This window comes from Poecilia mexicana, unplaced genomic scaffold (genome assembly GCF_051168715.1).
Source record: "Poecilia mexicana isolate PSO_F unplaced genomic scaffold, ASM5116871v1 scaffold_12, whole genome shotgun sequence".
In the NCBI taxonomy this organism is placed as follows: domain Eukaryota; kingdom Metazoa; phylum Chordata; class Actinopteri; order Cyprinodontiformes; family Poeciliidae; genus Poecilia; species Poecilia mexicana.
The window spans coordinates 22596135-22622195 of NW_028263381.1; the positions used below are offsets into that span (position 1 = coordinate 22596135).

Below are 26061 nucleotides of genomic sequence, written 5' to 3' on the forward strand. Positions count from 1 at the left end.
TTTTCCTTAAACAGACACCATTGCATTGTTTCTGTTGGGTTGCCTAAATTTCAGTCATCAGCCGTGGTTCATATTGCTTTTCCCTGAGCTGTCTACGTCTCTATTGCTCGGTCTGCCCGCTTATTCAACTGTTCATAGGACTATAAAAAAATAAAAGAAGAAACAGTAGTTTTAGGTTTAAAGAAAAAGTAGCTTTTAGGTTTAAAGAAATTAGGTTTAAAGGTCGATTGGCTCCGCAGCGGGAGATCGCTGTCCCCGGCTTTCCCCGGACGCGGGGAAGGTAAAGGCGAGGTTTTGTCGGTTTTATCCTTGGGAAGTGCTGCTCCCTAAAAAGAACACGTTAGCCAATCTGTGACTTGCTCAAGAAACACAAAAGTGTTGAGAGGGGTCCACCATAGGACGAATATGAAATGAAGGTTGATCGCGATCTGATCCTCTGTAGTGTAATAAAGAGTTAAAAGAGGACAAAAATAGGAGCTGAAAAGCGTGGATCCATTTCTGTGTATCTGTCAGCTGTGTGTGTGTCTGTCAGCTGTGTGTGTGTCTGTCAGCTGTGTGTGTGTGAGCGTCTGCCGCTGAGCAGACTTTGCGTGTTTAAATGTACTCTCCTTCATTTATTGCAATGTCTTTTAAAACCATGGTAAACATTCGGAAATTATAATCTGTGGGAAGGTTCTTTATTTCATCTGTGGTCTTTGATTTTCTCGCCGCCGCGCGAGCAAATCTTTCTGCTGAGTGTGATTTCCTCGCTGCTGAGCGAGCAAAAAAACAGATAAAAAAAAAAATGATTCCGGGCCTAAATTTTGAACCTAAACAAATGGAGGGTGAATCTGAAAAGGGAAAATATGATCCAAAGTGGGGCATCGGGCCATGGATGGCGCTCGGTGAGCAAATAGAAGCGCTAATAACCTATTTGGCGGAACATGATGAATATCAAAATAAGGGAGAAAAAGAAAAGCTGAAAACAGGGTTGGAATCCCTGGTGCGGAAGAAAGGAGGCGATCTGCTAAACAGACAGCCTTTGGGAAAATACTTGCTAGACGGAATAAATTACGCAAAGGAAGCATTAATTGAAACTATGGAAAAAGAAGGAGAGGCAGGAGTTTTCACTAAAATAGGCTGCAAAAAAGAGAGAAAAAGCAGAGAGAGAGGTCAGGCTGAGAGAAAAAATACTAGTTTCATGGCAGAGAATATCTCATGCCTTTGAACAGAAAAAACAGGACGCTGCCACCGACTCTGAACACAATTCAATTAAACAGGCATTATCTCCACCTCCGTATGCTGGAGACGGAGCTCACTCTGCGAAAGGAATATATCCGATAATTAACATCACAGAGGGCACTTTGGCGGTGGAGGGAGCGGCAGCCCCTCCACAAGACACACCAGGAGGACTGAGCGGTGCCAGAACTCCACAGTGGACAATATTAGATCAGACCCCAGAGCCGCTTCGAGCGTCCACACAGGACCCGGCGGTTTGGTCACAGTTAAATGACACCCTTCTTAAGTCTGCTCAAAGATTGCAGGACTTGTGTGAGAAGGTTGAACAGAAGCAGACAGATGAGACATTGCAAAAACCAGGGAGAAACGTTAAAGTTTCACTCGCTGCACAGGGAACATGGGTGTCAGAGGAGGATCTAAGAGACAAAAGTAACCTGCAGGAGGAAAAGAGAAGGGAATATCAAGAAGAAAAAGCCAGATTTAATGAAGAGCAGGAACTGAGACAAATTTACCATATTTCTTATTCTCCAGAGACCATAGGTGGTCTGGGCCTTGAAGAAGTAAGAGTAGACCCAGGGCTGCAGCGCGGCCTGGTGAGGACAAACACAGGGGCCTATCCTTTGTTAAGAAACAGCACGGGTGGTCAGAAATATGTCCCTTTCCCCTTAGGGGACAGAGATGCCATTGTGGACAAACTCCCCAGTATTACTGCAGGCGGAAGCCTTTGGCTGGCAGAGTTAGATCTGCTGACTTCAGGGATGACACTGGCTATGGGTGATTTCAGAGCAATAATGAGCAGATGTATGTCAGGCATGGTAATGAAAGAGGTGGAACACGCAGCAGGGTCACAAAATATAAATAATTCAACTGCTGTGCATCATGTCATGACACCTTTAGCTCGAGCAATAAAAAAAGAGTTTCCACTAGCCACCACTGCCCCTATTACTGAATTCGAGTGGGACTACACCATGGATCCGAAAGAATATGTAAACAAATCTGAAACCTGGCTCAAACAAACCACAGTCAATCCTAAAGGCCCATACACCAACCTAACTGAAATGTTCCGGGAAGCAATCTTAAAAGGTGTCCCTGAACAAGTTGTTGACTCCATAAAAAACAATCCTGATCTTATGGGGTGCGAACATGTGAGATGGGAGAGACATCTTCTTCATCACCTGATAAAGGCACAGGATGAGTTAAAGAAAAAACAATCTGATACTAAAGATCTTGAAAACCAACTACTGAGACTTCAACTTCAGGAGGCAAAACAAAACATAGGGAGAAAGAGAGATAAAAAGGAACATGTGATGGTTGCAGCTACAGCAACAGGACCCTCCTCACAGGTGTCACCCACACAGACTGAAACCCCAAATTACATGCAAAATACTAATCAATATATGGGAGGACCTCTTCCTCCCCCTTTCTATTCTTATATGTATCCCCAAAACAGGTACGGAGGACACCCTCGTGGAGGAGGGTGGCGCGGGGCTGGTCGTGGACGGAGAGGCATGGGACGGGGCCGCGGAGTACGGGGTGGATGGTCGCAAACTGGAGGGGGTGACGTATGCCACAACTGTGGCCATACTGGACATTGGGCCAGCCACTGCTGGGAAATACAGGCTGCTGTTCCTCCACAAGGCCAACCAGGTATGATACCTCACAACCCAGGTGTCATTCCTGCACCACAGGGACCCGGACAATACTCTCAGTGGGATGCTGACCCCACTCAGGGTAACTACTGACACACCCCTGAGAACCCCACAGACGGCGTGGGCACTGCAGACCCCATGCTGTCAGCCACGGTGGAGGGGAGGAACACAGACTTCCTGGTCGACACCGGCGCCACACATTCCACACTGAACTCTGCCCCCCCTCTTTGTCTGTCATCACGAACAGTATCTTTAACAGGGTTCTCAGGGACTGAACAGAGTCTGCCATTCACTACGCCTTTGTCCTTCACATTGGGTAATCAGCACATGAAACACTCCTTCGTGAGTTCTCCCACAACTCCAGTTAATCTACTAGGAAGAGACTTGCTGATAAAGATGGGAGCCACAGTGTTGTGTTCCACTGATGGACTAACTGTTGCATTTCCTGATGGCACCTCCCTACGCTGTGGAAATTTTCACACAGATGGACAGTTTCTCATGCGGCATGTGGTATCCGAGTATGCTGATATCTACTGGGGCCTCTTAACGAACTTACCCTCCAGCAGCCTACTGTCAACGTTCATGACCTGGAAGCCCTGGGTCCTGGCTCTGCGTCCATATGTCTCGCCGGGTGACCCCCCTCATGTCACCACCCTCTTCTACGACAGGGAAAACACAGAATGGTACCAGGAAGCCTTCCTTTCCTCTGTGGAGGAAAAAACTTGGGAGGTAAAAATTTCAGATATTTTTGTGGCTCCTGGTGGTGTGGCTGCTGCTGTCTGTCTCACAGAAGAACAATTAAAATGGTATGAAATGTCTGAAGAGGCTGTGCCTCACATCTCTCTCTCTCTGCACCATGAGCATCAAGCTAAAGAGCTGGGCGGCATGGTTAAGCAGTCTCTCGCAGCAACAGACTGGGTTGTCACCGCAGCACCAGGTTTGTCATTCTCACCCTCTCTTGACACGTATAAAATCAGTTTTTCAAGCTCTAAACAGGTGGAGCTACATCATGAAAAGGTGTCCAGACATCACGGTAGGGAAAAATCAGACCACCCTTTAGCGGATCAATTAATCACATCCATGCCCACATCTCTCTGGGCGGAGTCGCCTACAGATGTGGGGCTTGTTTCCTGTTCTCCCATTTCATTTCAGGTGGACTCTGAGAGACCCCTCTGGATCCCTCAGTATCCACACAAACCCGCAGCTGAACAGGGCATCGCAGAGACAATAACAGGACTGATTGAGGCTGGCGTGCTGGAACCCTCACAGTCTGACTGGAACACTCCCATTCTACCGGTGGAGAAAAAAGGTACCGGCAAATACAGAATGGCCCATGACCTGAGAGCAGTAAATGCAGTTCTGAAAACACCAACTGTACTGGTACCGAACCCATATGTCTCCATTGCTGCCTTAACTTCCAGTCAGCACTTTGTACACATGTATTGATTTGGCAAATGCATTTTTCTGTCTCCCTCTGGCTGAAAGCTGCAAGGATTATTTCTCTTTCACATACAGGGGACAGCAGTGGCGTTACACCAGGCTGCCACAAGGCTTTGCCCTGTCCCCTGGCCTGTTCAACCAAATTTTGAAGGATGTCTTGCAGGACTGTCCTCTCCCTCCACCAACGACTCTCATCCAGTATGAGGACGACCTTTTGCTGGCTGCCCCCACCGCGGAGACCTGCGTTAAAGCGACCTCCCTGGTTTTGCAGCACCTACATCAGGCGGGTTTCAAGGTCAGTAAAAACAAATTGCAGATTGCAAGAAAACAGGTTTCTTTTCTGGGCAGAATAATTTCTGCAGGCACAACTAGCATGTCTCCTTCCCACAAGCAGTCCATTCTGCAACATCCTAAACCCTCCAAAGTTAAAGACATGCTCTCTTTTCTGGGGTTAACTGGCTACAGCAGGAGCTACATTCTCTCTTACACTGACCTGACTCAGTCACTTCGGACCTTGGTTAAAGAACAAGGCATGCAAAATCTGAACAATCCTCTCATTTGGACAACAGAGGCGGAAAAAGCTTTTATCTCATTAAAACAACACATGGCACTGGCAGCAGAACTCTCCCTCCCGGATTACACCTTGCCGTTTTTTCTTGATGTTTCTGTAACAAAAATGGCGGTTAACGGAGTTTTGTTCCAGAAAAAAGGGGGAGAGAGAAAAGTACTGATGTACTTATCTGTAATGATGGACAACATGGAAAAAAGGCATCCCCCATGTACGCAACATGCAGCTGGGATAGCCAAACTGATACAAAAAACCGCACATATTGTCATGGGACATGCACTGCAGGTGTTAACTACACATAGCGTGGTGGCATATGTAAACTCACAGAGTTTCACCATGACAGCATTGAGACAACAAAGGCTTTCCAAAGTTCTGGAAGCTCCAAACATTTCATTCACTCATGAAGGCATAAATATGGCAGACTGTTTTGCAGACGGAGAACCACACGAGTGTGCAGAGTTGGTGGCAAAGTCAGAAAAGGTAAGACCAGACCTGGAAGCAACTCCCTTGATTGGACCAGAGGTGAGACAGTTCTTCACAGATGGTTGTTAGAAGACTATATATACACCCTTCTGTCAAATTTTAATCGGATGATTGATTGATGGCCTTAATTAATTGATATTAATTGATATCAACCCCCCTCCCCCCATGGGAACTATGTGACCTCTTGACCTCCCCCCATGGGAACTATGTGACCTCTTGACCTCCCCCCATGGGAACTATGTGACCTCTTGACCTCACCCCTCCCCCTCCTATGGAAACTATGTGACCTTGTGACCCAAAAAAATAAAAAAATAAAAAAATAAATAAATAAAAGTGAATATTGAATAAATAAATATATTCTAAACCATGTTGAATTAGATTAGGAATTTTGTAACTACCTCTGGTTTTAAACAGATTGTCTTCTTGATACACAGTGCTGGAATTAAGTGCCTTTAACTCTTGTTCCAAAAGAGAGACACAGACTGACAGAGAAACCAGAGACCTACCGCGCGTGCCTGCGTGTGTATCTGTCCTCAAGGAGGAGGGAGGGGGACCGAGGAGAGTCTTACTGCTGCGTGTGTGCGCATGCATGTCTGTCCTCAACTATGCGAAACCTGCAGGATACATCTGACATTTTATTCTGTCAGTTATTTGGTATCAGACTATAGATAAGTGCTGCATCATGATATTTAACAGGACATGAGAAAAAACTTAGAGCATGGCAGATAGAACTGCCCTTTGATCCTACAGCCTGTGATGTCCTCAACTATGCGAAATCCTAGATAGAACTGATCTTTGCAGTTATTTGGTATCAGACTATAGATAAGTGCTGCATCATGATCTTTAACAGGACATGAGAAAAAACTTAGAGCATCTGTTCTTTGAGCCAACATACGGTGAAACCTGCCTCATACTCTTTAACAGGATATAAGATAACCCGTGGCTAGGTAAGAGGGGATGACATCTGACCCTGCAACCGTTGATGACTGCCTCAGGCAATTCTTCTGAAGGAAAACAACAGTTTAACTGTTTTACTGCAATATTTATGGTAGCACGACTAGTCAGTGCTGACTATGAGTTTGTAATTTCCTTCCTCCGTTCCGAAAACAGTCACTTAAATTTTAAACTCTACAGATACTTTTCTGTAACACCTGCTAGTGTGATATATTTCAGTAAAAGTTCCTCATCTGTAACTGTATTTCTTAAGGATATGTGTCAGGTAGTAAACAGGTCTATGTGAGGCTGCTCAAATTTAACTTTTAGCTTTCTGTAGTTAAAGTGAAAGACAAACTCTAACATTGATCCCTTTCCAGAATTTGTCCTCACATCATTGTGAATGCTACTTTGCTTCAGTCTTTTTTTTTCTGTTGTTGAATCAACACTGATCTTCTCAGTGCTTCATGGTTTCTCCAAAATAGTAAAGGTTGGTACATTTGAAACTCACAGATATTTTTTTTTCTTCAACACTTGCTAGTGTGACACATTTCAGTAAAAGTTTCTCATCTGTAAATGTATTTCTTAAGAATATGTGACAGAGACTAAACAGGCCCAGGTCAGGCTGCTGCTCATATTTATCTTTCAGTTTTCCCCAAACTTTAAAGTTTTTTACACTGTACAACCTCACTCCAAGAGTTGCTCCAACATGGTAAATTGTTTTGTTACCTTTAAAATTATCTACAGCTTTTGTTTCTGACTTATACGCTCTTTGTTTTTTTTTGGCCCTAATGATTCTTTTACTCCATCTGTTATCTAACATGCTTAAGTGCACTAACAAAATATAGTTCACCTGTAGTTGTTAAGGTTCCATTACTAAAAAATTATAAATGATCAATGTGAACCATCAGTCTTAAAATATTTAGTACGATTTCTATTTATTTAGATTTGATGTTTTGATGTGAGCACTTGGATTTCTATCGATTTATTGAATGATGCTCTATGTAAATATTTATCAAACTGAATGATCATTCAGGTTTTATATAGGTTTTTTTTTTCTTTTCATTCAATGTTTGTTGCAGAAATTCAAACGTATGCTGGCTATCGACCAACAATTCACTCAGTGAATCTTTGCTTTTTTTTCTCAAGTAGCCCCTCTCACAGAGACTTACTTACATCTTCTGACACCTGGCCCAACTTATAATAACATTAACCAAGTTTGCTGTTGGTACACTTACCTAAAGAATAAAACATGCTCGCTACACAACCGAGCTCCAAGAGTTGGTCACAACATGGTAAATTGTTTTGTTACCTTTAAAATTATCTACAACTTTATTTTTTCCTTTGTCCTAATGATGCTACATGTTCATTAATGTTCACTAACAGACAGTACACCTCTTGTAACTGATAAGTATATAAATGTGAAGCATCAGTATGCGTTCAAGAAGATCACATCAGTCAGATTTCGTAAAATATCATGAAACTCAAAGGAATCAAAATTATAGTTCACAGAAAGGTAATCTATCCTTTGTTAGGGAGCTTAGACTGAAAGGAATTAATAAAATATACTATGAAAAAATTCAATTTGCAGAATCCTGATAATAAAACTTCAATTGTGAACTGAATGATTAGATTGTATCTAGACACAAAAGAATCAACTGTTAATTAGTAACCATACTGTGGAAATGACCACCAAGATCTGAACAAACAAGAAACTTGACTACCTCAAGAGATTTCACTCGTTGGAGAACGAACCGTCTGACTTTCTTTAGTCGACTAAATTTAATCTTACCAAATTTTTGCTGTAGAGCAAACAGGTACTGAGTTTGAAGTGGATCAGATGCCTCCAGCCGTCTGCTAAAGCTAGACTCCGGCCTTCCTCACTGTAAAATAAAACATTCTGCTTAATTAAAGAGTTCAAGTGAACATCACTTCATTCTCATCAACTTGTTTGTACTCATCTTAAACAAGCGGCAGAAACTTTTGAATTTAAAAAAGAAAAAAGATGCTTTATAAGTTAATCTAATTTAAGTTCAGTCTGCAACAACTAGAATAAAATAAAAAGTGAACTATTTGAAAGTAGTGAGGATTTTGGGTGGTAAATGTTTAACATTTTAACATACACAGACATTACTCCATTTCTACTCAAGCAAACCAAAAGGTTTGGAACAGAACCACTATGTCAAATAACGACATGCAGTAAATACATGCTGCTGCTGGCAGAAAGTAAAATAAATTTTGCATTGAATAATATTTTGGATGAGTTTAAGAATATTGTTTGCCAAAATCACACAATGTAACTACACTTGTCTTTTACACGTTGCAGTAATTGAATCTTTTGGGGCAATTGGTTTGGATAAATTTAAGTAACTACAACCTATTTTCCTGCTCCACATACTTGGCTAGCAATTTTCCAGTTAGCTTCCCAGTCTGAACTTCTGCACAACGTCTCGATTCAGTCAAATCTTCTATCCTGTATCTCCTGTACTCTGATATTCTACTACATCCACTCTGTGAATGCTTTGCTTGCTGGTCTTCTTCATGCTTTGAATGCAGTATCTGGTTTCTCTTACTTTAACCCGCCCAACATGCAGCTGATTGGCATGTTAGCCTTTCCATTCCCTCCCAGTGAGGCGGTGCTTCACAAAGCAAGCTGTTTGTCAAACTGTTGATCTCCCTCAGAAGATGAGAAGACATGGTGACTGAGTTTTAGACACTAGCAGCCAGGTCATGCAGCTTTTTACTAAACGGCAGTCCTAAAAGTATATGTCTTTAAATTATGAATAAATACGTACAATTTCATAATTATTCGATCCAGCGGTTATAGAAGTTTGGTAATATTGTTGTTTCTTAATGTCAGTGTTTCTGCTACTGGAGTGAGACAGTAAGAAGACAAGGAACAGGGTTAAACGAGGATTTAGAAATAAAACTACAAAGATGATAGTTGTATTTACTGGGAGAAAGACTAGTTATCAGGACAGAATGAGACCCATAAAACTGTTGGGTCCATATGATCCAAGGAGTGAACCGGTCATCTTCTCCAACAATTTATTACCCTTTAGGAACTACGTTTGGACACCAGGAGCAGGAACATCACAACATCCTTATATCAGTGATTTAAAACCATTTCTAATTTCTGATACCATACGGCAGGCTGCAAAGTTGTGCATGAATGTAAAAGTAATTTATTTTCTTCACTGATAGAAAAGTGTAACGTGTTTATTATGAGTAGGATTAACTGAGCTGAAAGAAAACAAAGAAAAAGGAGAAATATTCATTGATACAGAACCGAATCAGCAAATATGAACTTAGGAAACTATTGAAACCTTCAAGAACCTTATGTTGTGTAAGATATTTAAGAAAATAATAGTGAAACCGTCCCCATGAGTTACTTTATTTGGCTGTTATCTCTAAAATATGTTACTTTTTATGTTGAACACCAGACACATCTCACCTCTTTCCCACAGTTTTTCACTTAGTTCCACGACTGCAGTGGATTTTATAGTCAGTGTTAAAAGCAGCACAGAGTCTGAAGCGATGGAGGAAATTTACGTCAACATGGAACCTGTTGGACAAACTGCATCTAACCACACAGGTAAGAATAAAGTTACAGAAAAATCTGGTATGTATTTAATTACATTTTGCTAAGGTTCAGGTTTTCGTTAAGGTTCGAACAGCTCCAAAGAGAGGCTCTGCCTCTGTGTGGCTTTGGGAATCCTGAATGTTTTACTTTTGGCTGAACTCATCGCCATCAGTGTACGCAGTGAGTCTTCTTCTAGTCATCTTAAAGATGAGTACATTTTAATACAGTAAATTTTATGTTTCTGTGATAAAAATGTCATCGGCTCTTCTGAAATCAAACTGACCAAATAACAAGGTTTTGAAAAGTATAAAGCTTGGTGTCTCAAAGTGTTGCAGAGGTGAATCTGTGTTACATGAGTTTGATTCTTTTTCAGCATTTGTTGCCATTTAGGTTAGCATGTCTTTAATATCTCCTCTTTTTCCACTATTTACCCAACGATTTATTGTTCAGTGTTGCCTCAGTTTAAGTTCTACAGCCATAACCAAAATCATAAAACTATTTTATAAGTCTTAAGTGAAAATTCGATGCGACTTTTATTTTTGCAAACATGCTTGTTGATTTTTTTTTCCAGCTCAAGACATGACAGCAGATTTTTCTGACATTAGTAACTTTCTGACTGAGCAGAACAGCGACAGCAAGTTTCCCTCCACAAACGATAACTTCACTGAAACGACTCCACGAGCTGAAGAGACTTCAAGGTTTGTCAAAACTTTTAAAACATTTGGATCTCATTAACATGTCTAAAACCTTTTCCCCTCTGAATTGTAGAGTATAACTAATAACTTTCCTTTTGTGGCTAAATGAATATAATGTAAATGAACAACTTTTATTTTAATTTATTAAGTACTGTATCATTTGTGTGCTCTAAAAACAATGTAAAAGAAGCAAAACTTTTTTTTTCTTACAGAACGGACAAACATCAGTTGTTCCTGTTAATTCAGGGGCTGCAGAAGAAGAGAGGAGCAGATCCAGTAGAGATTTATGATTAGGATTTGTGTTCGGTGTGATATTATTTACCAACAATCATGTAGCTTATTAGTATGGTGTTACATAAAACCTAAAGATAAAATGTACACTTGTTGCGACTTATAAAGCAACAATTTTACCGGTTGTACTCTTTCTTGTTAAAAACTCTGACTTGATAAACAAACGTTGGAGGATGGTTGGTTGTGGGGAGAATCGGTTCAGCATGAGGCTTTCTGATTGTGTCTTAATGTGACTTTTACTACGAGACTTTATGGAACTCCATTGGTGCCCAGTAATAAAGAAACAAAGAAAGAAGGTAGCATACGTACATGTTGGTTCCCCTGAAAATATGGATAAAATCAGTCATTACAGGGTAAAAGTAATTTGAAGAGGGGGGAAGCATATAAACAAGTCAAGTCAATAACATGATGCAATCCACATTTTTAACTCGGATAACTTAACTTTTTTTTTTACTGTCTTAAATAATACATTTAAATTGCTGCACTGTTAAGTAGAATGGAAATGACTTTTTTGTAAATTGTCTTAAGATTACCTATTGTAAATTAGTGTTATATAAATCAAATTGTATTATGAAAGGTTTTAATTTGCCCAACGGACTGGACTGAAGAAAAATGATGAGCAATGGTTGATGAAAGCAAAAATTGGTATTTTTTGGTAACATCAAAAGTTCATTTTTGAGGTCAAACTAAAAATATGTACATTACTTTCCAATACATTTTTCCACATACCATGGCCTGGTGTCTGAGCAGGTGAAGGTCATCCCTATTGTCAGAAACCGTGATGTTAAGTTTGACTTACGAACCAGTTTTCAAAGACACTAGTCATAATATCCTGTTCGGCATAATTCACAGTACTCAAAGTCTAAACAGTCTAAAAACAAACATAAGAATCACCATAAAGTCATGACCTAAAAACGCTTGTGAAAACATTCTTGCTCCTGAATATGGCTCAGGAAAATTAAAATGTGGGGGGGAAAAAAAATCGGCTAAAGTGGGTGGTGCTTTAAGGTACAGAGTGACACAGCCAAGTGTTGGGGTAGATGGAGAGGAGTTAACCAAGGCTTTAGTAACCGCTGTTACGAACTCGGTACTTTATTGTTATAGTTTTCTCCAAGTCCTGCTTGAAGAGAGTATCAACATGTGCAAAACTGAGAAACTCTACCAATCAACCAGCTGGACATTGAAGTATATCACTGGAGATTTGTTCTCCTGCCCTCGGGATGAATCCTTGGCCCACTGCATCAGTGAAGACTGTCGCATGGGAGCAGGCATAGCGGTGATGTTCAAGAAGAAGTTTGGCCGAGTCTCAGAGTTAAAGGAGCAGAGTGAGTCAGACTAGTTACTCAAGTCTTTGTTTGGGAAAAAAGTGTTTCATGTTTATGCACTTCGTTGAAATGTATGATTTCAACAGTAGGTACTAAATCATATCCTTTTTTTTATTTTATTTAAAAAAAATTTATTATGTATGTCCTAACAGAGAAGCTGCCAGGGCAGTGTGCTGTACTGGCACATGACCAACGTTTCATCTACTATCTGGTAAACATACCATGGTTAATTATACTGCATAGGACCAGAGTTGGTTCATTATTCAATCTGGTAACTGTATCTTTCCTATTATGTGTCTCAGATCACAAAGAAAAAAGCCAGCCAGAAACCGACATATGACAGCCTGAGACAGAGTCTGGAAGACATGAAGTCTCACTGCTTACAAAATGGTGTCAATAGGATATCAATACCCCGGTTTGTAGGAACAACTGTGGATACATAACTGTGACGTATATCCTTAAATCTTCTTCTATATTGGAAATAATTGTTTGTCTTGTGTCTACCCCTCAGAATCGGCTGTGGCCTGGACAAGCTGCAGTGGTCAGAGGTGTCAAAAATCCTGGAACAGGTCTTTAAAGACACAAATATCTCCATCACAGTGTACAGCCTGCCCATTTAACATCCCATTGATGTAAAATAAACAAATGAGGGTGGAATATGGGGGTAAATACAACATTATATATTTACAAGGTTCTAAATATTGAACCTCCTCCTGCAGCACTATTATCTAAGGAATAAAAGTTCTTCAAATAAAAGTACCATAATGACAACTCAGTTTCCTGCCATTGATTTAATGCAAAACTTATTGCAAACTTTGCATATTCAGGAGCAAGAATGTTTTCACAAGCGTTTTTAGGTCATGACTTTATGGTGATTCTTATGTTTGTTTTTAGACTGTTTAGACTTTGTGTACTGTGAATTATGCCGAACAGGATATTATGACTAGTGTCTTTGAAAACTGGTTCGTAAGTCAAACTTAACATCACGGTTTCTGACAATAGGGATGACCTTCATCTGCTCAGACACCAGGCCATGGTATGTGGAAAAATGTATTGGAAAGTAATGTACATATTTTTAGTTTGACCTCAAAAATGAACTTTTGATGTTACCAAAAAATACCAATTTTTGCTTTCATCAACCATTGCTCATCATTTTTCTTCAGTCCAGTCCGTTGGGCAAATTAAAACCTTTCATAATACAATTTGATTTATATAACACTAATTTACAATAGGTAATCTTAAGACAATTTACAAAAAAGTCATTTCCATTCTACTTAACAGTGCAGCAATTTAAATGTATTATTTAAGACAGTAAAAAAAAAAAGTTAAGTCATCCGAGTTAAAAATGTGGATTGCATCATGTTATTGACTTGTTATTGACTTGACTTGTTTATATGCTTCCCCCCTCTTCAAATTACTTTTACCCTGTAATGACTGATTTTATCCATATTTTCAGGGGAACCAACATGTACGTATGCTACCTTCTTTCTTTGTTTCTTTATTACTGGGCACCAATGGAGTTCCATAAAGTCTCGTAGTAAAAGTCACATTAAGACACAATCAGAAAGCCTCATGCTGAACCGATTCTCCCCACAACCAACCATCCTCCAACGTTTGTTTATCAAGTCAGAGTTTTTAACAAGAAAGAGTACAACCGGTAAAATTGTTGCTTTATAAGTCGCAACAAGTGTACATTTTATCTTTAGGTTTTATGTAACACCATACTAATAAGCTACATGATTGTTGGTAAATAATATCACACCGAACACAAATCCTAATCATAAATCTCTACTGGATCTGCTCCTCTCTTCTTCTGCAGCCCCTGAATTAACAGGAACAACTGATGTTTGTCCGTTCTGTAAGAAAAAAAAAGTTTTGCTTCTTTTACATTGTTTTTAGAGCACACAAATGATACAGTACTTAATAAATTAAAATAAAAGTTGTTCATTTACATTATATTCATTTAGCCACAAAAGGAAAGTTATTAGTTATACTCTACAATTCAGAGGGGAAAAGGTTTTAGACATGTTAATGAGATCCAAATGTTTTAAAAGTTTTGACAAACCTTGAAGTCTCTTCAGCTCGTGGAGTCGTTTCAGTGAAGTTATCGTTTGTGGAGGGAAACTTGCTGTCGCTGTTCTGCTCAGTCAGAAAGTTACTAATGTCAGAAAAATCTGCTGTCATGTCTTGAGCTGGAAAAAAAAATCAACAAGCATGTTTGCAAAAATAAAAGTCGCATCGAATTTTCACTTAAGACTTATAAAATAGTTTTATGATTTTGGTTATGGCTGTAGAACTTAAACTGAGGCAACACTGAACAATAAATCGTTGGGTAAATAGTGGAAAAAGAGGAGATATTAAAGACATGCTAACCTAAATGGCAACAAATGCTGAAAAAGAATCAAACTCATGTAACACAGATTCACCTCTGCAACACTTTGAGACACCAAGCTTTATACTTTTCAAAACCTTGTTATTTGGTCAGTTTGATTTCAGAAGAGCCGATGACATTTTTATCACAGAAACATAAAATTTACTGTATTAAAATGTACTCATCTTTAAGATGACTAGAAGAAGACTCACTGCGTACACTGATGGCGATGAGTTCAGCCAAAAGTAAAACATTCAGGATTCCCAAAGCCACACAGAGGCAGAGCCTCTCTTTGGAGCTGTTCGAACCTTAACGAAAACCTGAACCTTAGCAAAATGTAATTAAATACATACCAGATTTTTCTGTAACTTTATTCTTACCTGTGTGGTTAGATGCAGTTTGTCCAACAGGTTCCATGTTGACGTAAATTTCCTCCATCGCTTCAGACTCTGTGCTGCTTTTAACACTGACTATAAAATCCACTGCAGTCGTGGAACTAAGTGAAAAACTGTGGGAAAGAGGTGAGATGTGTCTGGTGTTCAACATAAAAAGTAACATATTTTAGAGATAACAGCCAAATAAAGTAACTCATGGGGACGGTTTCACTATTATTTTCTTAAATATCTTACACAACATAAGGTTCTTGAAGGTTTCAATAGTTTCCTAAGTTCATATTTGCTGATTCGGTTCTGTATCAATGAATATTTCTCCTTTTTCTTTGTTTTCTTTCAGCTCAGTTAATCCTACTCATAATAAACACGTTACACTTTTCTATCAGTGAAGAAAATAAATTACTTTTACATTCATGCACAACTTTGCAGCCTGCCGTATGGTATCAGAAATTAGAAATGGTTTTAAATCACTGATATAAGGATGTTGTGATGTTCCTGCTCCTGGTGTCCAAACGTAGTTCCTAAAGGGTAATAAATTGTTGGAGAAGATGACCGGTTCACTCCTTGGATCATATGGACCCAACAGTTTTATGGGTCTCATTCTGTCCTGATAACTAGTCATAGCCTTTCTCCCAGTAAATACAACTATCATCTTTGTAGTTTTATTTCTAAATCCTCATTTAACCCTGTTCCTTGTCTTCTTACTGTCTCACTCCAGTAGCAGAAACACTGACATTAAGAAACAACAATATTACCAAACTTCTATAACCGCTGGATCGAATAATTATGAAATTGTACGTATTTATTCATAATTTAAAGACATATACTTTTAGGACTGCCGTTTAGTAAAAAGCTGCATGAGCTGCTGGCTACTAGTGTCTAAAACTCAGTCACCGTGTCTTCTCATCTTCTGAGGGAGATCAACAGTTTGACAAACAGCTTGCTTTGTGAAGCACCGCCTCACTGGGAGGGAATGGAAAGGCTAACATGCCAATCAGCTGCATGTTGGGCGGGTTAAAGTAAGAGAAACCAGATACTGCATTCAAAGCATGAAGAAGACCAGCAAGCAAAGCATTCACAGAGTGGATGTAGTAGAATATCAGAGTACAGGAGATACAGGATAGAAGATTTGACTGAATCGAGACGTTGTGCAGAAGTTCAGACTGGGAAGCTAACTGGAAAATTGCTAGCCAAGTATGTGGAGCAGGAAAATAGGTTGTAGTTACTTAAATTTATCCAAACCAATTGCCCCAAAAGATTCAATTACTGCAACGTGTAAAAGACAAGTGTAGTTACATTGTGTGATTTTGGCAAACAATATTCTTAAACTCATCCAAAATATTATTCAATGCAAAATTTATTTTACTTTCTGCCAGCAGCAGCATGTATTTACTGCATGTCGTTATTTGACATAGTGGTTCTGTTCCAAACCTTTTGGTTTGCTTGAGTAGAAATGGAGTAATGTCTGTGTATGTTAAAATGTTAAACATTTACCATCCCAAAATCCTCACTACTTTCAAATAGTTCACTTTTTATTTTATTCTAGTTGTTGCAGACTGAACTTAAATAGATTAACTTATAAAGCATCTTTTTTCTTTTTTAAATTCAAAAGTTTCTGCCGCTTGTTTAAGATGAGTACAAACAAGTTGATGAGAATGAAGTGATGTTCACTTGAACTCTTTAATTAAGCAGAATGTTTTATTTTACAGTGAGGAAGGCCGGAGTCTAGCTTTAGCAGACGGATGGAGGCATCTGATCCACTTCAAACTCAGTACCTGTTTGCTCTACAGCAAAAATTTAGTAAGATTAAATTTAGTCGACTAAAGAAAGTCAGACGGTTCGTTCTCCAACGAGTGAAATCTCTTGAGGTAGTCAAGTTTCTTGTTTGTTCAGATCTTGGTGGTCATTTCCACAGTATGGTTACTAATTAACAGTTGATTCTTTTGTGTCTAGATACAATCTAATCATTCAGTTCACAATTGAAGTTTTATTATCAGGATTCTGCAAATTGAATTTTTTCATAGTATATTTTATTAATTCCTTTCAGTCTAAGCTCCCTAACAAAGGATAGATTACCTTTCTGTGAACTATAATTTTGATTCCTTTGAGTTTCATGATATTTTACGAAATCTGACTGATGTGATCTTCTTGAACGCATACTGATGCTTCACATTTATATACTTATCAGTTACAAGAGGTGTACTGTCTGTTAGTGAACATTAATGAACATGTAGCATCATTAGGACAAAGGAAAAAATAAAGTTGTAGATAATTTTAAAGGTAACAAAACAATTTACCATGTTGTGACCAACTCTTGGAGCTCGGTTGTGTAGCGAGCGAGTTTTATTCTTTAGGTAAGTGTACCAACAGCAAACTTGGTTAATGTTATTATAAGTTGGGCCAGGTGTCAGAAGATGTAAGTAAGTCTCTGTGAGAGGGGCTACTTGAGAAAAAAAAGCAAAGATTCACTGAGTGAATTGTTGGTCGATAGCCAACATATGTTTGAATTTCTGCAACAAACATTGAATGAAAAGAAAAAAAAAACCTATATAAAACCTGAATGATCATTCAGTTTGATAAATATTTACATAGAGCATCATTCAATAAATCGATAGAAATCCAAGTGCTCACATCAAAACATCAAATCTAAATAAATAGAAATCGTACTAAATATTTTAAGACTGATGGTTCACATTGATCATTTATAATTTTTTAGTAATGGAACCTTAACAACTACAGGTGAACTATATTTTGTTAGTGCACTTAAGCATGTTAGATAACAGATGGAGTAAAAGAATCATTAGGGCCAAAAAAAAACAAAGAGCGTATAAGTCAGAAACAAAAGCTGTAGATAATTTTAAAGGTAACAAAACAATTTACCATGTTGGAGCAACTCTTGGAGTGAGGTTGTACAGTGTAAAAAACTTTAAAGTTTGGGGAAAACTGAAAGATAAATATGAGCAGCAGCCTGACCTGGGCCTGTTTAGTCTCTGTCACATATTCTTAAGAAATACATTTACAGATGAGAAACTTTTACTGAAATGTGTCACACTAGCAAGTGTTGAAGAAAAAAAAATATCTGTGAGTTTCAAATGTACCAACCTTTACTATTTTGGAGAAACCATGAAGCACTGAGAAGATCAGTGTTGATTCAACAACAGAAAAAAAAAGACTGAAGCAAAGTAGCATTCACAATGATGTGAGGACAAATTCTGGAAAGGGATCGATGTTAGAGTTTGTCTTTCACTTTAACTACAGAAAGCTAAAAGTTAAATTTGAATAGCCTCATGTAGGCCTGTTTAGTACCTGACACATATCCTTAAGAAATACAGTTACAGATGAGGAACTTTTACTGAAATATATCACACTAGCAGGTGTTACAGAAAAGTATCTGTAGAGTTTAAAATTTAAGTGACTGTTTTCGGAACGGAGGAAGGAAATTACAAACTCATAGTCAGCACTGACTAGTCGTGCTACCATAAATATTGCAGTAAAACAGTTAAACTGTTGTTTTCCTTCAGAAGAATTGCCTGAGGCAGTCATCAACGGTTGCAGGGTCAGATGTCATCCCCTCTTACCTAGCCACGGGTTATCTTATATCCTGTTAAAGAGTATGAGGCAGGGGACTTCCGGATGGCGGAGAAACGAACAACAGCTTAAACTCCGGGCTCCCAGACGGTCGAGTTATTCCCCGAAAAATAACTCATCAAACATCATTATTGATATTCATATGTCATGTTGGGGAATAATAAGAGGAAGACAAGAGGAATTCAGCAAGAAAAAACGAAAGAAACCGCAGTTTTATCGAAGGACTCGCCCTATGACAGTAAGCTAACGGCGGACAAAGATATGGAAGCTATGGGAGCTAACATCCTAGCCGAGCTGAAAGAAGTTCAGACAAACCTCAAAGAACAAATTACCGACCAGTCAGGACTTATAAAAAAAGAAATGTCTGAATTCAGAAAAGAGATGGGGAAACGGCTTGACGATGTTATCACGGACCTGAAAGGTGTAAAGAACAGAGTTGAAGAGGCCGAGCAACGAATAACCGAAGTGGAGGAATTCAACATGGACGTCAAAGATGTACTGAGCTACACGCTCCAATTACAAGAAGACCTCCAAACACGCCTTACAGATCTGGAAGCTCGCTCACGCAGGAATAACATCCGTATCCATGGGATCATAGAGGGAGAAGAAGGTGATAATTTGCAAAAATTCATAGAGAATTTTATAAAAACCGAACTCTCCCTCACGGACATTACGCTGGGCATACAGCGTTGCCACCGGTCGCTCGGGCCCAAACCGCCGGTTGGCTCCAACCCCAGATCCATAGTGGTGCACTTTCTGGAATATTCCACGAAGGAACGCGTACTTCGTTCGGCGTGGGGTAAGAAGGTGATACAGCTGAGAGGAAAGAGGGTGTTCTTTGACCAAGATTTTCCCAGTGATATCCTTGCCAAGCGTAAAGCTTACAACCCCCTGAGGAGGATCTTAAAAGAGAGGGGAGTTCGCTTCCAGACCATGTACCCATCAAGACTCCGTGTGTATTACGAGAACGGCACTGTGATTTACAATAGCGCACAGGAAGCGTCAGATGACATGCAGAAGAAGAATATGTTTGAGGCGACCGGTGTGCCGGCGGGAGATGTCACCCGGCCCAAACCGGGAACTCTTTCCCGGGGAAGGGCGGGTGGGGCCCGACGGTGGAACCGGGAAGAGAGAAAGAAACACATCCAGGAAAAACTTGGGGCATTTAGACGCAATGACAGCGCACCATAGCCGACGGGTGGATTCCTCTATAAAGTACGAATAGAACATACGACCGCGTACCTGGGAGCTGGCATGTTTTCTCCAAGAGTGCTGCCAGGATGGACGAGAGTGGTGGGACAGCACTACGAGGAGCCCCCTTGGACACTAGGGACTCTCCTCACTATACCGTAGGTGGACGGATACCTCACCTTTGGAAGTCATGTATGTTATGTTATGTGTTTTCTTATAGTTCTGCAGATCCCCCTTCTTCTTGTTTGCTAGAGCATATGGGAAATAATAGTGTTTTTTTGTTAGAATGTTAACGACAGAAGTGAAACGACAATATAAGGTAATTACTCTTAATGTTAATGGCTTACATAACCCCATTAAAAGAAGTAAAGCCCTTGCAAAGATGAAAAGAGAAAAGCAAGATATAATTTTCTGGCAAGAAACACATCTTTCTACTGTGGAACATGAAAAACTAACCAAAATGGGGTTTAAAAATGTATACTTTTCACCATGTACAAAAAATAGCTCTAGAGGAGTAGCAATTTTATTATCTAATGGGTTGAATTTTCAATTCACCTCACAAATCAAGGATAAAGAAGGACAATATATACTAGTCAAGGGATACATAGATCATAAAGAAGTTACCTTATTGAATGTGTATAGACCACCCGGAAATAATAAAAAGCTTATTAGGCAAATTTTTGACATGATTACAACAGAAGTGTCTGGGATACTGATATGCGGGGGAGATTGGAATGTTCACTTAAATCCCTATCTGGACTCGTCCAGCAGAAATACAAACTCCCAGACAGAAACAATATACATAAAAAGAATGCTTAAAGAAACAGGATTGCTGGATGTATGGAGGAACTTACACCCTCAAGATAAAAAATACACCTTTTTCTCACATTCGCATAAGATGCATTCAAGATTAGACTATTTCTTTATACAAAAAGTCGATAAACATAGAATAATAAGCTGTGACATAGGGGTCAGAGATATATCTGATCATGCAGGGGTATATATAACACTTCACCTAGATAATGATCGCAAGGAAACTTTGTGGAGGCTCAACATTAATTTATTAAACGACACTAAATTTGACAGCTTTGTAGAAAAAGAATTTAAAAACTATATGGACCATAACAACACAGAGGACATTTCCCCCTGTATTCTGTGGGACGCAGCAAAAACTGTTTTGAGAGGGAAATTAATTATGTGGTCCTCCTATAAAAAAAAAGAAAAAGAGAAATGTTTAAAAGATCTTACTACAAAATTAAAATCTCTAGAAGCAGAGCATATGGAAAGTAACAATGACCATACTTTACTTAAAATAATGGAAACAAGACAGACTCTAAACTGTTTATATGAGGACCAGATAGAGGAAAAAGCTAGATTTATCAAACAGAATTACTACGAAAATGGACCCAAATCAAAGAAATTACTTGCCTGGAGAATACGTAAACAACAGATTGATAGATTTATACAGAAAATTAAAAACCCAACAGATAGAAAGATACACAACTCTCTGAAAGACATTAAAAAATCTTTTGAACTATACTATACTCAATTGTATACCCAACCTCATAAAGTAGACCCATCATCAATGAGGGCGTTTCTTTCCTCACTGGATCTACCATCAATAGGAATAGATCAAAATAATAGACTTATACAACAAATAACTGAGGAGGAGATTCATAAAGCAATTTCAAAAATGAAAGGGAATAAGATGGCAGGTGAGGATGGCTATCCGGCAGAATGGTACAAACACTTCCGAAAACTATTCATCCCACTGCTTGGGAAATGCTTTAACCATGTACTCTCTGGAGGGGAAATACCGCCATCTTGGAAAAGGGCAATAATCTCAGTGATCCCTAAACCGGGAAAAGATAAAATGGAGTGCAATTCATATAGACCAATATCTGTTTTAAACATTGACTACAGGATATTTGCAACAATAATGGCTAAAAGGCTGGAATTTATAATCCCAGAAATTATAGACACAGATCAGACTGGCTTTGTCCATAACAGACAAACTCATGACAACGTGAGACGAGCTCTTCATCTCATAGGCAGAATGAAAAACATAGAATCAATAGCCATCAGCTTGGATGCAGAAAAAGCGTTTGACTCAGTGTATTGGAATTACCTTTATTTAGCATTGGAAAGATTTGGCTTTAATAATCAAATTATAGGCTGTTTTCGGTCTCTGTATGAATCTCCCTCTGCCAGGATTAAGATTAATGGGGACTTAACGGATAGAATACAATTAGAAAGGGGCTGCCGCCAAGGCTGCCCCCTCAGCCCCACATTGTTTGCGCTTTTTATTGAGCCTCTAGCGCAAGCCATCAGAGAACATAAGAATATTAAGGGCGTAAATATTAAAGGCACTGAGCACAAGACATGCCTCTATGCTGATGATATCCTCATGACGCTAACTGACCCGGAGACCAGCCTACCTAACCTTTTCTCCCTATTGAAAATATTTGGCATGTACTCTGGGTATAAATTAAATCTGCAGAAAACACAAACCCTTTCATTCAATTACCAACCATCACTAAGAATCCAGAAGCTGTCCGGATTCTGTTGGGACAATAAATGTATAAAATATCTTGGGGTTAATATCCCAGCGGAGTTAACTGACCTTTTTGAATACAATTATACCCCACTGACAGAAGAGATTAAGGCGGATCTCCAACGTTGGTCGTTGTTAACTATGAATCTATATAATCGAATAGATATAATAAAAATGAACCTCTTACCAAGGCTTCTCTATCTTTTTCAGGCTCTGCCTATAAAAATACCCGACAGACAATTCCACAACTGGGATAGAATAATCTCAAATTTTATCTGGGCTAAACAAAAACCCAGAGTAAGATTTCGAACACTACAAATATCAAAGGAAAAGGGTGGTTGGGCGTTACCACATATGGAAGACTATTATAGAGCAGCACAGATGAGAGTGATAGTTGGTTGGTGTGACCCAACATGTGAAACAAAATGGAAAGAGATAGACATGTCTTACACTAACACACCCCTACAATCCTTGCTCGGAGATCGTTATCTCATTAAAAAACACATAGACTCTGACCTAATACCCTTATGGACAAAGGTACCGTTGGACGTTTGGTATAAAATATCAAAACAAGTACAAATTGAAAGAAATGCCCGTATTTTGAGATGGCCTGCCTACGATAGAGATTTTCCCCCATCAAGATTGGATAGAAGATTTATGCAGTGGGCTCAAAAAGGCATAACAAGTTATTGGAAGATTACAAATAACGAATTAAAAAGTTTTATACAACTTCAAAATAACTACAACTTGGAAAAACCAGATTTTTATAGGTACCTCCAACTAAGACACCACTACAATAAGAGTATAAAGCGCCTGGATGAAGAAGAGACAGGTATACTTAAAATCCTATTGGATTCAAGTAACGGAAGATCCCCTGAAAAAATAATATCCAAACTATATTCATGCCTACAATTGGGAAGGAAACGTGATACAACATATATCAAGGTAAAATGGGAAAAAGATGCTAAAATAAAAATAACTGATGATGCTTGGTTAAATATATGTAACTCTGTGATTCACACATCAAGTTCAGGCCTCTGGAAGGAATTTACCTGGAAATGTATGGTACGTTTTTTTATTACACCGAACATTAGAGGTAAACACTGTAACAACACTGAAAAAGCAAAATGTTGGAGGAATTGTGGGAACGAGTCTGCGGGACATTTTCATATCTTCTGGGAATGTACAAAGATTACACCCTTTTGGCTGGAGGTGATAGGGGAAATCAATGCTAAAATGGACCTGAACCTGCAATATGATGTTACTGTGGTACTCCTGGGTGATCTACCCCAGACATTGGAGAAATCGGATAGATATCTGCTCCTGGTACTGTTAGCAGGAGCAAGGAAAGCGATAACCCGCAGGTGGTTGGACCCAGAACCGCCAACGATCTCAGAATGGAGAGAGATAGTCGGGGAGATCCATACAATGGAGAGATTGACTTTCTCATTAAGACTGGCTACTCACAAATACAACAAATATTGGAAAAAACTGAAACCTCTATAATAATTGTTAATAGATGTAATTACCGTTTTTTGTTGATTATTATGACTGCACCTGTCAACTTGAATGCTCTGTGTTCTGTGTTAAAGGGGGATCTGAATGTTCCAAATGTGTATGTGTACTAAAAAAACCCTAAAAATGCTTAAAAATAAAGTTTAAAAAAAAAAAGAGTATGAGGCAGGTTTCACCGTATGTTGGCTCAAAGAACAGATGCTCTAAGTTTTTTCTCATGTCCTGTTAAAGATCATGATGCAGCACTTATCTATAGTCTGATACCAAATAACTGCAAAGATCAGTTCTATCTAGGATTTCGCATAGTTGAGGACATCACAGGCTGTAGGATCAAAGGGCAGTTCTATCTGCCATGCTCTAAGTTTTTTCTCATGTCCTGTTAAATATCATGATGCAGCACTTATCTATAGTCTGATACCAAATAACTGACAGAATAAAATGTCAGATGTATCCTGCAGGTTTCGCATAGTTGAGGACAGACATGCATGCGCACACACGCAGCAGTAAGACTCTCCTCGGTCCCCCTCCCTCCTCCTTGAGGACAGATACACACGCAGGCACGCGCGGTAGGTCTCTGGTTTCTCTGTCAGTCTGTGTCTCTCTTTTGGAACAAGAGTTAAAGGCACTTAATTCCAGCACTGTGTATCAAGAAGACAATCTGTTTAAAACCAGAGGTAGTTACAAAATTCCTAATCTAATTCAACATGGTTTAGAATATATTTATTTATTCAATATTCACTTTTATTTATTTATTTTTTTATTTTTTTATTTTTTTGGGTCACAAGGTCACATAGTTTCCATAGGAGGGGGAGGGGTGAGGTCAAGAGGTCACATAGTTCCCATGGGGGGAGGTCAAGAGGTCACATAGTTCCCATGGGGGGAGGTCAAGAGGTCACATAGTTCCCATGGGGGGAGGGGGGTTGATATCAATTAATATCAATTAATTAAGGCCATCAATCAATCATCCGATTAAAATTTGACAGAAGGGTGTATATATAGTCTTCTGTTGTTGTTACAGACACCACACACAAGAACTAAGAGCTGGTTTTGCAGTAGTAGAAAGCACAAAAGCAGGCTTTCTCACAAGAAAAGCAGAAAGACTGGAAGGAGCAGCATCTGCACAGAGGGCAGAAATAAAAGCAGTTGCGGAAGCGTTAAAGCTCGCACAAGGGTTACAGGCAAACATATACACAGATTCAGCCTAAGTGGCGGGGACAGTGCATGTGGAACTTTGCCAATGGATGAGAGGAGGATTTTTGACTGCAAGTGGGCAACCCATAAAACATGAGCGTGAGATAAAAGAATTGGCAGAAGCATTACTGTTACCAGCAAGAGTAGCAGTCATAAAATGTAAAGGTCATGACCTATCAGACACATTGGTTGCTAAAGGCAACCAGGCAGCCGACAGAGCAGCAAAAATGGCTGCAGGCTACAAAGATTTCATGATGGTGTGTTCCTCTGAGGAGGAATTAAAAGACAAACTGACTCTGGAAGAGGTGAAAAGATGTCAAAAGGGGGCATCTCCAGAGGAGAAAAACGTGGAAACACAGAGGGGCCACTGAAACAGATGGATGCTGGAGGGGCCCAGACGGCAGGTTACTTCTGCCCCCTGGGAGGAAACAGGAGCTGTTTCAGGAAGCTCATGGGGTTGGACATGTGGGAATTAAACAGATGTTGCACAACCTCAAAGAATGGTGGCACCCTTACATGATCGACATGGTGGAACATTTTGTGAAAAATTGTGAAATGTGTGGACAGTTCAATCCTAAGAAAACTATGAATCCCCCACAGGGACAGTTTCCTCCACTTACATCTCCAGGGAAAGAAATTGTGTTGGATTTCACAGACATGGTGAACACAGTGCAAGGAAAAAGATATTTGCTGGTGTGTGTTGATGCTTTCACAGGTTGGCCAGAGGCCTGGCCAGCGGCAAAAGAGGACAGTAAAACAGTGATAAAATGCCTGATCAACTACTACATTCCCAGACATGGATTCCCAGAGAGAATCAGGTCAGACAATGGAACCCATTTTAAAAATAAGGATCTGCAAACAGTTGAGGCCCATCTCGGCCTCAAACACAGGTTTGGAACAGTCTATCATCCCCAATCTCAAGGGAAGGTGGAAAGAATGAACCAAAACTTGAAAACAAAATTGGCTAAAATCTGTGCACAGACCAAATTAAACTGGGTTGATGCATTACCTCTGGCTTTGATGTCCATCAGGTGCTCGGTCAACTCCGGGACAGGATTGACACCGTACGAGATC

The 26061-nt window shown here is 39.4% G+C and overlaps 4 protein-coding genes and 1 long non-coding RNA gene across 6 annotated transcripts in view; 4 read left to right on the forward strand and 1 right to left on the reverse strand.

Moving 5' to 3' along the window:
- LOC148156088 (NLR family CARD domain-containing protein 3-like) overlaps positions 1 to 26061 on the forward strand; it is a 434099-nt gene that overhangs the window by 376244 nt on the left and 31794 nt on the right. The gene's annotated exons all lie outside the window — the stretch shown is intronic.
- LOC148156098 (uncharacterized) overlaps positions 1 to 26061 on the reverse strand; it is a 369453-nt gene that overhangs the window by 288265 nt on the left and 55127 nt on the right. The gene's annotated exons all lie outside the window — the stretch shown is intronic.
- LOC106911977 (uncharacterized) lies at positions 846 to 2960 on the forward strand. Its single transcript, XM_088011323.1, has 2 exons — positions 846 to 884; positions 1119 to 2960. The coding sequence occupies exons 1-2, from the start codon at positions 846 to 848 to the stop codon at positions 2958 to 2960; spliced, it is 1881 nt and encodes a 626-aa protein (XP_087867449.1).
- Positions 2916 to 5844, forward strand: LOC148156114 (uncharacterized). Its single transcript, XM_088011324.1, has 4 exons — positions 2916 to 3575; positions 3729 to 4247; positions 4471 to 4602; positions 5830 to 5844. Exons 1-4 carry the CDS (start codon positions 3006 to 3008, stop codon positions 5842 to 5844), a joined length of 1236 nt encoding a protein of 411 aa, XP_087867450.1. The 5' UTR covers positions 2916 to 3005.
- Positions 11879 to 12843, forward strand: LOC148156115 (ADP-ribose glycohydrolase OARD1-like). Its single transcript, XM_088010636.1, has 4 exons — positions 11879 to 12185; positions 12338 to 12396; positions 12488 to 12600; positions 12697 to 12843. Exons 1-4 carry the CDS (start codon positions 11999 to 12001, stop codon positions 12803 to 12805), a joined length of 468 nt encoding a protein of 155 aa, XP_087866762.1. The 5' UTR covers positions 11879 to 11998; the 3' UTR covers positions 12806 to 12843.

Bases quoted from the DNA above. Each gene is read 5' to 3' on its own strand.
- LOC106911977 (XM_088011323.1), top strand. From the start codon at position 846: ATGATCCAAAGTGGGGCATCGGGCCATGGATGGCGCTCG. The intron at 885-1,118 runs GTGAGCAAATAG...TCACTAAAATAG, and splicing joins CGGGCCATGGATGGCGCTCG to GCTGCAAAAAAGAGAGAAAA.
- LOC148156114 (XM_088011324.1), top strand. From the start codon at position 3,006: ATGCTGTCAGCCACGGTGGAGGGGAGGAACACAGACTTCCTGGTCGAC. The intron at 3,576-3,728 runs GTGGAGGAAAAA...CTGCACCATGAG, and splicing joins AGGAAGCCTTCCTTTCCTCT to CATCAAGCTAAAGAGCTGGG. The intron at 4,248-4,470 runs GTACCGAACCCA...GATGTCTTGCAG, and splicing joins TGAAAACACCAACTGTACTG to GACTGTCCTCTCCCTCCACC.
- LOC148156115 (XM_088010636.1), top strand. From the start codon at position 11,999: ATGTGCAAAACTGAGAAACTCTACCAATCAACCAGCTGGACATTGAAG. The intron at 12,397-12,487 runs GTAAACATACCA...TATGTGTCTCAG, and splicing joins AACGTTTCATCTACTATCTG to ATCACAAAGAAAAAAGCCAG. The intron at 12,601-12,696 runs GTTTGTAGGAAC...TCTACCCCTCAG, and splicing joins AATAGGATATCAATACCCCG to AATCGGCTGTGGCCTGGACA.